General features: G+C 40.0%; 1 protein-coding gene across 2 annotated transcripts in view; it reads right to left on the bottom strand.

The window, feature by feature from the left end:
- Nucleotides 1-310: 310 nt before the first annotated feature.
- zfhx3a (zinc finger homeobox 3a) overlaps nucleotides 311-13,257 on the bottom strand; it is a 42,406-nt gene continuing 29,459 nt past the window's right edge. For both annotated transcript variants that reach the window (XM_087292751.1, XM_087292752.1), the window contains 3 exons: nucleotides 10,035-10,134; nucleotides 3,885-9,197; nucleotides 311-3,777 (listed from right to left, as the gene is read on the bottom strand). In XM_087292751.1, coding sequence (XP_087148877.1) covers nucleotides 2,489-3,777; nucleotides 3,885-9,197; nucleotides 10,035-10,134 — 6,702 coding nt within the window. In that variant the 3' untranslated portion in view covers nucleotides 311-2,488. The remainder of the gene's footprint in view (nucleotides 3,778-3,884; nucleotides 9,198-10,034; nucleotides 10,135-13,257) is intronic.

Below are 13,257 nucleotides of genomic sequence, written 5' to 3'. Positions count from 1 at the left end.
AATCCCAGTTTGAACTTTAGCTGCATTGATTTTGTCTCGTTTAACCTCCATTGATTTCTAGTGCTTTGGCTGATTGCCCGTCTCCTTTACACTGCCTCAGCAGAGTAGGGTGCATACAATCAGATTAAGGACATAGCAGAAACGCACTTGATCAAATCACAGAACTTCGATCACTACAAATTTGGTGTGCATTTTCGGTGAAAATATGTTACTTGCAACCTTCAATCTGTCAGACAAGCGAGTCAAAAAAAAAAAAAAAAACCATGAAAGACGGGCCGCCTTATTCTGAAGACCACAGAGACATGGCGAGTTATTAAAAGGAAACAGATTTTATTCACTTTGAATGCTTGTATATAAGAGGACAGGAGACATTAGCCCAGTGAGTCACATGAATAAACACAAGTGCATCATGAACATACATTATTTGGCGATCGCTACAGTAATAACATTTCCAGGAACACGCAGAGTAAACAGTCTCTCACAGCAGGTCCAGACTCGGGAGTGAGAGCATACGTTACAGTCCCCTTTAGAAGCAGAATACAAGAACAAAAAAAAAGAAATCAATTGAAATGACAAATGTGATATTTGGAATGCAAACTTTGTATAAATATAACATCATTGGTTTTCAACATTGGTTGGCTAAGAGAAGAACGTGATGTAGTTCATGGAGAGTCACAGTCTTCACAGTCATGTGTGGACAAAACTGCAGTGGAACGGGGATGGGGTTTGTGGCTACTGACAGTCGTCATTAAAGCTTCAGCAAAAAGCAAAATCAAGCATGCATCTTAGTACAAACCTACATTAGCAGCACACTCTATTTCCTCAACAATTAGACCCAGTACATTTAGTAGAACAAACGAACGAGAAGTAACGAAATCAAGAGATAATAACCAGACGAAAAAAGAAAGAAAGGCCAGACACAGAGAAGCAAACTGTGTGAACTCCGCCTCTATAATACAAACTACAATGGCTGCACGGAAGTGCTGTCCCATTTCCTCAGAGTAAGCTTTTTTTTGTGTGTGTTTTGTTTTTATTTTTGGTTCTCTGGTTGTTTCATATATGAGGTCACAAATGTTCTAATAAGTTAGCTAAAACAGTATTCTCATAGCTGGCTCCATCATCTAAAAAGATTTCCATTCCATTTAAAAACAGTAATATTTTCTAAAGTATAAAGTTTTTTTTTTCCATCCTTTGTATGCACCAATGGTAAGACTACGTTATCTTTGGATTTTCCATTAAAGCAATACTGTAAGTTATTATTGTTTCATAATATCGTCATTGTTATTGTTAGTCATGGCAAGTGCAGAAACGTTAGGAAACTAAATGCCGCAAAAGTGAAGGAGAAATCAAGAATTGCCTTAAGTATTGAAGGCGCAAAAAAAAAATAAGTGCACAATCGAAATGTTCTGTTTAAAAGACAACAAAAATAGAAAATATCTCATAGATGTGCATCGATCTAATTCATACACAGATAGGGTCTTTCAACTTGGCTCAGTGCAGGAGAGGAAGTTGGTTGTACAGTGACAATTTTCGACAGCATTCGAAGTTCAATGCTATGTTTTAACATGAGCACGGCTGAACAGCCTCAGGTGTCTTTGACTGGGACAATACAAAAGTTAAATATACAAGTCATTTGTTTTAAACCTACCATACAATTAAAGTCATTTGAATTCAACAATCTACGCAACACCAAAATGTTCATACATGTATCTATCATTAACACAGAATGTTTTTTGTCGTTTTCCCAAAGAAAGAAGCTAAATAATAGTTTTCCACAATTTACAACGGTCTGCAATACGCTTTGTGTCTGGACAAATACATGTCCACGAATAAAAAAAAAAAAAGGAACATCTACTAGCTTAATTGCAATTTCAAATCAGAATTGGCTTGGTTTTCATTCAGTACACGTTTCTTTTGGGCTTCATATATTTTCTATTGGTATGTCTTGTAACAGAACAAAATTGAGAGCTGTTGACCTGAGAGAAGACAACATCAAAATACATTACATCACTTCATTAAGCCAATAATATAATATCTTAACACTCGACAGGGCAAAAAATAGTGTGGGTGTTTTATGAGTGTCTGTTAAAACGTACACGTTATTAACAGACTTTTGGTTAGTTAGATAATCATGAAACCATCTTAGGTTCTTCACCAGTCTTTAGCTGTGCACCCTTTAGTTTTCAAACAGTTTACATATACTCAAGTTTTAGTTAGAAACCAGCATATTGAAATGGAAAAAACATTCTACTGACACTTGTTTTTGGTTACAAGCACTGGTAATGCAAGTTAGATCCTACAGGATTCAGTCCTTTTAAAACAGTCTGCCAAACTAGCTCTGGGTCATATCCTTTCCCCAGTGTAATCTACAGTGGAGACGTTTTGTATCGCTTTCCTCCAGTCTTTTATTTCATGGAGTCAATTCTGTGGCTGTTCAATCCATAAAAACAACTCTTACGGAAAGCATTAAACCTCTTGCTCCAATAAATTATGTTGAGTCTTGTCCCTTCTCTGACTCGTTGCCATCACAATGCCCATCCACAGAGTCTATTGGTTTCATATGACAAGTCTTTGCGAGGCTCGTCAGGCTTGAGGTAACATTTGAAGGCGAAACAACATGAGCCGGGGAGCTTTGGGAAGCCTCGGGTAAAGCTGAAGTCAGGGGCGAGCTTTGGAGAAGTCTAACGGTCTGGTCAGAACTGGTCGGGGTAGGGATGGAGGTTTCAGGGGGAGTTGCTAAAGAAGACTGGGCGGTTGAAGAGGATCTCTGTTTACTGGATGGGTTTGGCTGAGAGGTAGATGAGGGACTGATGTGAGGTAATCGAGGAGAAGCATGCTCTTTGGCATTCAGTCTCTCTGCCACTCTTTGTCGATGCAGAGGGAACTCAAGATGTTTGATGAGCTCTGCATTCCCAGTGAGAGACACCTCACAGGCGAGACAGTCATAAAGATGGCCATCCTTGCCTTCTGTTCTACACTCTGTTTTGGAGACAATACAGTGGCTTAGAAGAACGTTATTATCCAAATCCGGCTGCTTGGAGATGACCGAGTTCATGAAGAGGGAATCTGTGCCATTGGATGTACCTTGCTTTTTGTCACGTTTGGATGAAACTGTGTCCTCCGCATGGGGTCGAGCGGAGATTTGGCTAGGTTTTGGTTTCTCTGGTAGCTGCACTATCTGTTTCTGCTGCAGCTGCAGTCTTTGTTGCATCAGTGCACCCTGCAGATTTTGTTGATATTGCTGGAGAATGGTGCTTGGGTTCAGCCCCATAAGAGCCTGTGGCAAGACTGGACCATATGGGAACATGCTATCCATGCCAAACATGGGCTGCAAGAGGCCTCCAGGCATAGGCGTAGGAATATGGGGGGAGAACAGTGGAGGGAAGCCAGGCATCAGACAAGGCAAAAGGGGACTAGTTAGTAAAGAAGCTTGGTCAGTTTTCATTGCTGCATGAAGAGCTTGTAGCTGAGCTGGGTCCATGGCATATTCCCTTCCTGGGTTTGGAGTAGATACTGTTGTCCTGGAAGAGTCTGACTTCTCTTTACTCGAATGGGTAGCATTTCCCAATGGAGTACTATCAGTCTTGTTTGTGGGAATCCTGTTACTCTCTTTGTCATTTTCTTTGGGTAACTGGAGTTCTTGTTCCTTGGTCTTTGGGGTCAAGACAGGGTTGGTTGTACTCACTACATCTTTGTCATCCAGAGCTGATATGGCAGAAGTGGCGGCTGTGGTTGGCTTGTGGGTTGCTTCTTTTACAGGAGGGTCACTGGCACCTTCTATAATAACAAATAAAATATGCATAAATATGTTTTTAAAAAGCATGGATTATAAAAAAATGTGAAGATTAAGTAAACTCATTTAAAAACAAAAAGTAGCCACATACCTGTTTTTATGGAAGAAACCCCCGCAGTCATTGTGCTGCTACCACTTGGTGTGTTTGCAATGCACTGGGCCTGCAGACCTGAATACATTGAAGACTGGCTCAGACAATGAAGGGCAGTTTGGTTAAGGCCCAGTATAGCTTGTGGTTGGACATGTCCCAAAACATCACTTGTCTTTTTCAGTTGCTCCAACTCTTGCTGAGCCATCAGCTGACGCGTAGATACTGAACCCAAATATTCCCTGTCCCTCTCCATCTGGCCACCTAGGGCTTCTTTAACTTTAGCAAGATGTTGCTGGGAGAAGACATGGTCACGAATAGACAAGGAGCTGCTGTATTTAACAGAGCACAGAGTACACTCTGTCTTCGGTCTGTCAATTGAAGTACTTTCTGTACCAAACTGCTTTGCTAGGCTAAGCTTGGCCTTTTTCTCCTTGGCACGAGCATTCTGAAACCACACCTGAACCACCCTTTTGGCAAGTCCGATGTCATTGCCCAAGGCTTCACACTCAAGCATTGTTGGGGTTTTATAGTCACTAAAGCAGGCTTTGAGCACTTTTACCTGAAGATTGCTCATTTGAGTACGGTAGCGTTTTTGGTTATGTCTGTCATAATCAAAGTTCTGACTGTTGGAGCTACCAGGGCATGGTGAAGCTGGATCAGCTAGACTGGAATTCTCACTGTAATCCAAGAATAACTCATTATCAAGATCTTTAGCATTAAAACTCATTGCAGGGCTAACCAGTCCAGAAGACATCTTTTCATCACTTTCAGAAGAAGCCTCCCTTTCGGTGCTGGGAGACATGTGTTCAATACTGCCATGTTGAGCTTCTAGTGAGTCATTTCCTTCATCGTTTGTATGGTCATGGGTTGTATTTGTGTTAGCCTCATGGCTATTGAGCTTGCTCTGTTCAAAAGTCTGATAAACTGACATGGAAGGCATCTCAAATTCCTCCATACATTCACCTTTGATAGGTTTTGGACTCAAGCGCTGCTGATGTGAAGAAAGGTCAATGCTCTTGCATGCTATAGAATCTGCATCATCAGTAGAGTTCAAATACTGAGAATAAGTGGCAAAGTCAAAGAGATCGGATTTGACTGGAGAACCTTCCTGCTCATGACCCATACTAGACATTGCCATACTGTAGCCTGCATTCCTTGCTTCATGCCAGTGACGTGAGCGTATGTGAGCTGCAAGAGCTGTCTGTGCTTTAAAGAGAGCTCGACAGAATGGGCAGCGACGATGGATTTGAGATGGTCCCAATGCCCGAAACTGTCCTTTCCTCTCACGAGCTCGGGTGTTCTGGAACCATACTTGAACCACTCTTTTCTTCAGACCAACCTCATTGGAGATGTGGTCAAGCATCTTGCGTGTAGGATTGGAGTCCAAAAGATATTTCTGATATAATACCTCTAACTGCTCTGGTGTTATGGTGGTCCTCATACGTTTGTCGCGGTGGGGTTCGTCCCCATTATTTTCCCAATCATTTTCCACTGAACTAGATCCTGCTTTCTCTTCAAGCTTCCTCTTCAGTGAGTTTATGGTTGAATCAGTAATAGAAGTTACTGCAGGGGGATTGGCTACCATCTGGGAAAGTGTTCCTGAAAGTAGATGCCTTGCAAGTAGGGGGTTAGCTGGATCAAACAGCATAAGAGGCATGTCTACAGAACGATCTAGGAATGGTGGGGTGGGAAAGTAACTTTGGGTAAGGAAGTGCATTTGCTGGTGCTCCTGCCAGTGTTCAAAAGAGGGAAAGCTCAGTTTACACTGAATGCAGTTGTAAGGGCTCATATCCTGGGATAGTTTCTGTTGTTGTTGTTGCTCAGATACAGGAGTCTCTAAAGGGCTAAAAATCTTTTGTGAGCTCTGTGATGGAGCTGGGTTTGTTTCAGATGCTGTGCAGGAAATCTTTTGTTGTTTAGGAGATGAGTGAGATTGAATCTCTGTGCTTATGCTTTGGTTCTCCTCACAGAGAGGCTTTGGCTGCTGCATTCGGTTTTCTGTGTCCTCAAACTCACAATTGATACTAACAGCCTGTTTAGGTTCAGAAGATGTTTCATTTGTTTGTTTAAGCTCTCCGTAGACACTTGTTGTGTTCTTATGCTCAGAATCAGTGGCCTTCACATTAGTACTAGACACAGATGAGCTGGAGGGGCTTGAGCAAGAAGTCGCTTGTGTTAAACAAGAGGGTCCAGATATTGGACTAAGAGACTCCTGATATTCCCCTGCAGTTTCATTCAGACTATTTTGCAACTCCTCATCATCATCTTTGTAACACTGCTTTTTCTGGTGATTTATGAGATCAAAAATGCGTTGAAAGACAATGTTGCATTTCTTACACTGGAAATTGTTGTTGGAAGTACGAAAGTAGCGGTCATTGGAAAGGTCTCTGCGTTCACTTTCCTTCCCTCCCTCTCCTTGGTTTTCATAGTTTTTTCGAGCTTTTTGCCGGGCATTTTGAAACCATACCACAATCACACGAGTAGAAAGATTAAGAAGGTTGGACAGTTGCTCAAACTCATCATCTTTGGGGTATGCATTGGCATCAAAAAAATCCTGCAGCACTCTTAACTGGTAGTCATTAAACCTGGTTCTTGAGGACCTTTTACCCCCATAAAACTCTTGTCTTGGTAGTTCAGGAGAAGGTGGTCTAGAATCCACCTTTACATCATCCAATGTTGTGATGGGAGGATTACTAAAGTTATACGGAGAATCCTTGTTGCGCTGGCGTTCTTTGAATAGAGTGTTCCGAAACCAGTGCTTAATGACCTTATGTGGCAAACCAGATTTGTTGGCCATCTCATGAATTTGGTCCTCATTTGGAGAATTGTTGATATCAAAATATTGACGGAGGACTCTCAGTTGGTCATCTGTGATTCTGGTTCGAGGTCTCTTACTTTGTTGCTGTAACATGGCTGGAGTTAACTGTTGTTGATAAAGCTGTGTCAAATCAGGAGTTAATCCAGCATCCACTGGGGGCAAATGCACAGGTACCGGAGGAGTTAAAGCTTGCAAAGGTATGGGAGGCATTAGCAGTGGGGGGAACAGGGGCAGTTCCATGGGTATGGAAATTTGAGCTAATGGTGTTTTAACTTGAGGAATGGAGACAGTAGTTGGAGTAGCACTGAGTGTAGAGGGAGCAATAATTGGTTGCACTGGTTGCTGTGGCTGCTGTACTGAAGGGTTAGGAATCACAGGAGGGGAAGGGGAAGGAGACGTGACAGGAGAATCCTCCGGAGTTGTAGGTCTTAGTGGAAAGAGTTTGTCATATTGCTCCCTGTAGTCTTTGGCAAATTTCTCCAATGACTTAATAGGGAATATGGAATGATGGATCTGCTCTTTATGACTCTTCAATATCAGTGCATTTGAGAAAAGCTTCCTGCAAGATTTACACTCTAGCTTCTCCACGTCTTCTGAATGATCCACTTCTTTGGTGTCGGGCACATCCCCAACATTTGGTATTGGCTCAGTAAGATTCTTCTGATATCGCTGCCTATTTTCATTGAACTGCATGACTAATTCAAAACCAAAATTTTCAAGCAAAGCCTTTGAAGCATTGCCAGGTGCATCGTGAGAGATTCTGGGTGGAAGAAACTCATCAGAACTGGTTGACTTGTTTTTATTTAGGTCTTCATTTTCATTAGTTTTGGGATGGGGCTTTTCATTTGCGCACACATTGTCAATTTCTGTTGATCCTTCGTTACTGTTCTGTCCATCTTTGTCATTTTCACACTGGGAATCACTTCTCAGTTTCTGTTCAGTAATTTCAGGATGAATAGCAAGATCTTCGTTTTGTTTCTGTTTAGAAGTATATTTTGCGCCATCGTTTTTGGAAGCCTCAGTAATATCCTGATTAACAGTAGGCATTAATGTGCTTAAGTTTAGCCCAGAGCCTTTAAGGCTTACCTCTGGATTCATGCGGAACTCTCCTCCTGGAATAAGAAAAGGAAGAAGCAATTGTTGCTGCTGTTGGACTGGAAGAAGAGCCTCTGTTGCCATAGGAAAAGGGTGTAGGAGTGCGGGATTGAATAAATGAGACTGAAGAAGAGCAGCCTTCTTTTGGAGCTCTTGCTGGAGATGGGCTTGAGCCTGGGCTAACTGCTGCTGTTGCTGTTGTAATGATTGTTGATGTTGTTGTTGTTGTTGTAATGACACCTGTTGCTGCTTGCTAGCTGAATCAATCATGGTTACTAACTTCTTTCTCACATCAGATGTCGAAGGATGGCTTGTGTCTGGGTTTGCAGGTGTGCCATTGAGATCCGTGTTTTGTTGGTGGCTTAGTCCACCATTGTTCATGGGAGTAGCAGACTTCATGGACACAGGGGTGCTGGACAATGCTTTGCCTGGGGGAGGGCCAACAGATTCAGAGCTAGTGGATGAATCGACCTTGGATGCCCGGGCTTTTGTCTGGTGCAAGACAGAGCGCATGTGAATCTCTAAGGTTGAACTTTGACTATATGCTACATTGCAAATGCTACATTTAAACGGTTTGTTATCTGTATTGGTTACAGGCTCCTGCAAGCCAGTTGGAGTGTCCTGCAGAGACCGTTTAAGTTTGTGCAAGTGTGATACTGAGTTGTAGTGAACCAAGAGAATGTTCTTCTGTGTGAAAGATTCCTTGCAAACGGTGCATTTGAAAGGCCTGGATGGGTCCAGAAATTTCTCCATGGTTATATTTGGGCCCTTTCGAAGTGGCAAAACGGGCTGTTTGGAGTCACATTCAACGTTATCTTTAACCACAATTGAATCATTGTCTGTAGGACTTAGTTTTTCCTCTAAATCACATTCTTCCTCATCTTTCAACCCGCCTTCTTCTGAAGATCCCTCCTCTTCACCAAAAGTTTGATCTCCAGAGATGAGGCTCTCACCATTCATCATTAAACCACCATACAGCTGTTGTATCTGGGCTTCGCTTAGCTCCAGGTGGCTTGTTTCCAGGTGTTTTCGAAGGGCCTGCATTGTCCGAAAACTGCGTTGACAGAGGCAGCACATGGTCGCCGCTCTTATAGCGTGGTACTGAGAATGGAGCTGTAACTTCTCGGGGGTTTTGAACGCCAGACTGCACTGATTGCAGCGGTACTTGTAAATGTGGCGATCAGATATTGCGGTTTGAGATTTCTGGCTGTGGATCTGGTTGAAGTGTGTCTGGAGTGCACTTGAGGATGTAAAGACTTTGTTACAGCCTTTATGCCAACATGGAAAAGCCGCATTGTTCTCTTTTGTGGATTCTGCATCTTCTGATGGTTGCTTATAAATTTTCGCTGCCTCCAAGTGAGGTGTAGTTCCTCTTTCAGGTTCAGCATCAGCTGTAATTTCTAAAGAATCGACAGAAAAAAAACATTGTTTAATTACTTTATTATGGACACACACAAACAATAAAAAGACAAAACAAAATGAATAATTCCACATATTTACATGAAGACTAAAGCCTGGTTTATACTTTTGCGTCAAGTGACCGGCGTGACCCACGGCGCATTGCAACGCGCGAAGCTGTGCATTTATACTTCTGCGCGCTGTCTCTGTTGGTCTGCATTAACACTTCCGTAACGCTAGTTGGCAGTGAGGTGTAAATGTTCCTCTGTGTCGAGTTTCTTCTCTGCTGTTTTGCTTTTCCTGAACACTTCCTGGATGTACAAGTGGCTCAAACTCGCTCATTTTGAGGCAGGAACCGGCGGATGTGCAACAACTTTAAATATGAGATAAACACAAAACAAAAATTTCCATCCGGAGCTCCTTCACGGGACTCCACACTTGTAAACAATCGCTACGTCGGGCTCACGCCATTCGCGCGGCTCTCGGTCCTGCCCAGACTCGTCAGCGATACCAAGCCGACCAATCACAGAGCTTGCGCTACACGTTATTGCGACGTGTAGTTACAATTTTTGAGAGGTGCATGTCAGTGACGCCGATGGCCACGGCAAAGTTTGACGCAGAAGTATAAATCAGCCTTAAGACACCAGTGGTTCCACACTGTTGTTGTGCATGTATAATGAAGCCATTAATTAAATAATTAATTTGGTAATTAAACCAAGCACAAATATTCATAAATCACCTTCAGACTAATTGAGTCAGATGTTTCCTTATTTAAAACTATGACAATTACTCGACTTAGGCTAAAAATAAACAAATAAAAGAGTGATATTTATACTAACCATCATCCAGTCTTTTTGCTTCATTAGCATTTATTGGCTGGGTATCCGAGTTATGCACTGGCAGAAACATCTTCTCCGGCAGCACGTCTGAAGCAATCACCTGATCACAAGGGAGAAAAGAAATCATAATAGGTTTGATAAATCCATTTTGTGGATTAATTAATCCACCAAATCTCATTATTAAGTCATTTGATTGTTATCTCTGAAAATGATTGGTCATTATGCTGTGCTCCTGCTACATGCATGCATTAACGACGCATTGTGCGAGAGAATAGACCCTTAACTTCAGATGGCAAAATGGAATCGCAGTCATGAGCCAACACTTAAAGCAGTTCAAAGGTTAAGTTTGAATGGAAGCCCTCTTTGGTCCATGACAACACAATTAGCCAACTTTGGATGTAAAAAAAAGCCACTTTATTTATCTTCTCTCCTTCTGTACCCACTCAAGTTTAAAATGTGTAAATCAATGCAACTTTAAAGGGGGGAGAGGGAGGGAGAGCAACCAAACAAAATGGCTGCTATTTCCATCACAAAGAACATCATTTCAGGAAAGTGCTGTATTAAAGGGACACGAGGCAGGCACACAAGTCCTCTTCAAGGTCACATTTAATTTAGAACATAATTACCAGGCACGGTTCATAACGAAAATCACCTAGCACTGGCTCAGAACTAATGAAGCACAATTATTTTCATTACTGTATTTCAGTTCGGCTGGGGGGGGGAAAGGGAGGAGACGAGCAACGCAAAGTGCCGAGGAGAGAAATCAAGAGAGATGAGAGAACAGAGGGCAAGGAAGACCGAGAAAGATAGCAGAGGAGAGAACACATGAATGGAAAGAAAAGGCTTTTACGCAAGAAAAAGCACTAGCTGACTGAATTGGCAAAAAATGTCCAACCTTTCAGAAACACTGAGGCATGTCTGCTTGGGGTTCAGACAAGCTCTGGGTGCATTAGTATCAATTTATATTCTGCAGATAAAAAAGCTCATTTTAATATTCATTGGATCTGAGGCAGCTACCTCTCCCCTCCCCCCACTCAATGTCGTTACTTGTCTCCGCTCGCTCGCGCTGGAGTCACCGAGGGTCTAAACACCCCTCCACACACGCACATTGCATGAATACAATTTTACACCACATATATATAGCGGCGGATTGCTCTTTTTTAATTATATCTAGAATAAGAGCAGGACTGACAGTTAAAATGGCAAAAGTAATTGCTGAAATTAAGATGTCGCTACACAAAATGGCAGAATTTAAATGAGCACTGTGCAATACTAACTAGCACAAATATTTTATTCGTAATTATAAAAATCCTTAAAACAACATACATTTACAAACTATTTTGTATGATTGTTTTGTACTTATAAGTAGGCTCACACAGAATCTGGGTGTGCGATTTTAGCCCATCATTGTGTAAATGTGTGTAAATTTATATTTATTCAGTTTTTAAATTGATTTCAGTAATATTATTGACTAATATGGAAATATGCATATGATTTATTTACAATACAGTTTGTAAAGTAATCTTTTCTGTCTTTTAGTTAATATATTATATGAGAGACTTGCTTTGTTTACCAAATAAATTGGATCTAATTGGATTTGCATTGTAAACATTAAATAAATGGAAAAAGGTGCTACTTTTTATTTCATATATTAAGGATTTAGTTATGATACTCCCACAAATCATTCCACATAAATCTGCAGATTTTTTATAAAATTCTGTGCAAAAATAGCAAAAAATGTCCGCAGATTCCGTCTGGCCCTACTCATTATTTAAGGGACAATACAGTTTCGTTTTTAAAGGAATAGTTTACCCAAAAATTTCCCAAGTGGTTACAAATATTTATGAGTTTCTTTCGCCTGTCGAGCACTAAAAAATATCTTGAATAAAGCTGAAAACCTGTTACCGTTGAATTCCATAGTAGACAAAAAAATACTTTGCCACATAGTTTTAAGTGATCCCAGTAAAGTTGTAGTAGTCTAATAGTGCAGAATATTTCTTTGAAGACTCGGAATTCACCAAAATTTCCTCTATATTGGAGAGCTCTACGGATAGTTGGCCTCTCTTTTCATGGCTAGTTATCAAATGGCGAATTTGCAGATATTTAAGTGAAGATATTTTTAAAGAAAACATGGCAACCTGTAATCATTGGCTACGAGATTTGGAATATAATTTTAATGAGGATCAATAGGAGACTATATGCCAGAATACTCTCATTCTCCTTTCCAATAACAAAATAGTTTAACAAAATTATAAACGTATGCATAGGATGTATGTGACCCCACTTCGTTTAAGCAAAATCATCCAGGTGTCACAGATGTAAAACCTATTCATGATATTCTAAATCATGCAGATTTTTTGGCAATGCAAAAAGCTAAAAAAATTTCTGGAAAGCAACACAGGACTTCACAGCCAAAGCTTTGCAAACTCCATTGGACAGCACACCAACACTATACCTCTTTGGTACAGTACTGAACAAGACACTTCATCCTATTTCTACAAAGAGACTTGGCATCATTTCCTATCTAGCAAAAATGTATTTGCTTAACTGGAACCAACCTTCAACATTTGAACTGTTCATACAATTCTTGAATGAAACAATGCTCTTGTAACAATATACAAACTACTTAAGAAACAAAGGGGATGTCTTTCCAAAAATATGGATGCCTTTAATAAACCTCTGACTCTCTGACCACGACAGATGTATTTTCATAATAAGTGTGACTTTACTCAATCACGGCAGAACTTTATTTCATTATTTTGATTTTTGTATCTTGTTTGTATTTTATTTATTAATTAATTCATTAATTATTTTTAAATGACTTTACTGATTTTTAATGACTATATATATATATATATATATATATATATATATATATATATATATATATAAATATATATATATATATTGTATTTTATTTATTAATTAATTCATTAATTATTTTTAATGACTTTTACTGATTTTTAATTACTATATATATATATATATATATATATATATATATATATATATATATATATATATATACACACATTGTGTTTTATTTATTAATTAATTTATTAATTATTTTAATGACTTTACTGATTTTTAATCACTATATATATATTGACCTTAGAATGGTTTAAAAAAATTAAAAACTGCTTTTATTCTAGCCAAAATAAAACAATTAAGACTTTCTCCAGAAGAAAAAATATTATCAGACATACTGTGAACATTTCCTTGT

Source organism: Danio rerio, chromosome 18 (assembly GCF_052040795.2).
Source record: "Danio rerio strain M-AB ecotype USA chromosome 18, GRCz13ab, whole genome shotgun sequence".
Taxonomy (NCBI): domain Eukaryota; kingdom Metazoa; phylum Chordata; class Actinopteri; order Cypriniformes; family Danionidae; genus Danio; species Danio rerio.
The sequence above is the reverse complement of the archived record's forward strand: the minus strand, read 5'-3'. Positions and strand labels throughout refer to the sequence as shown.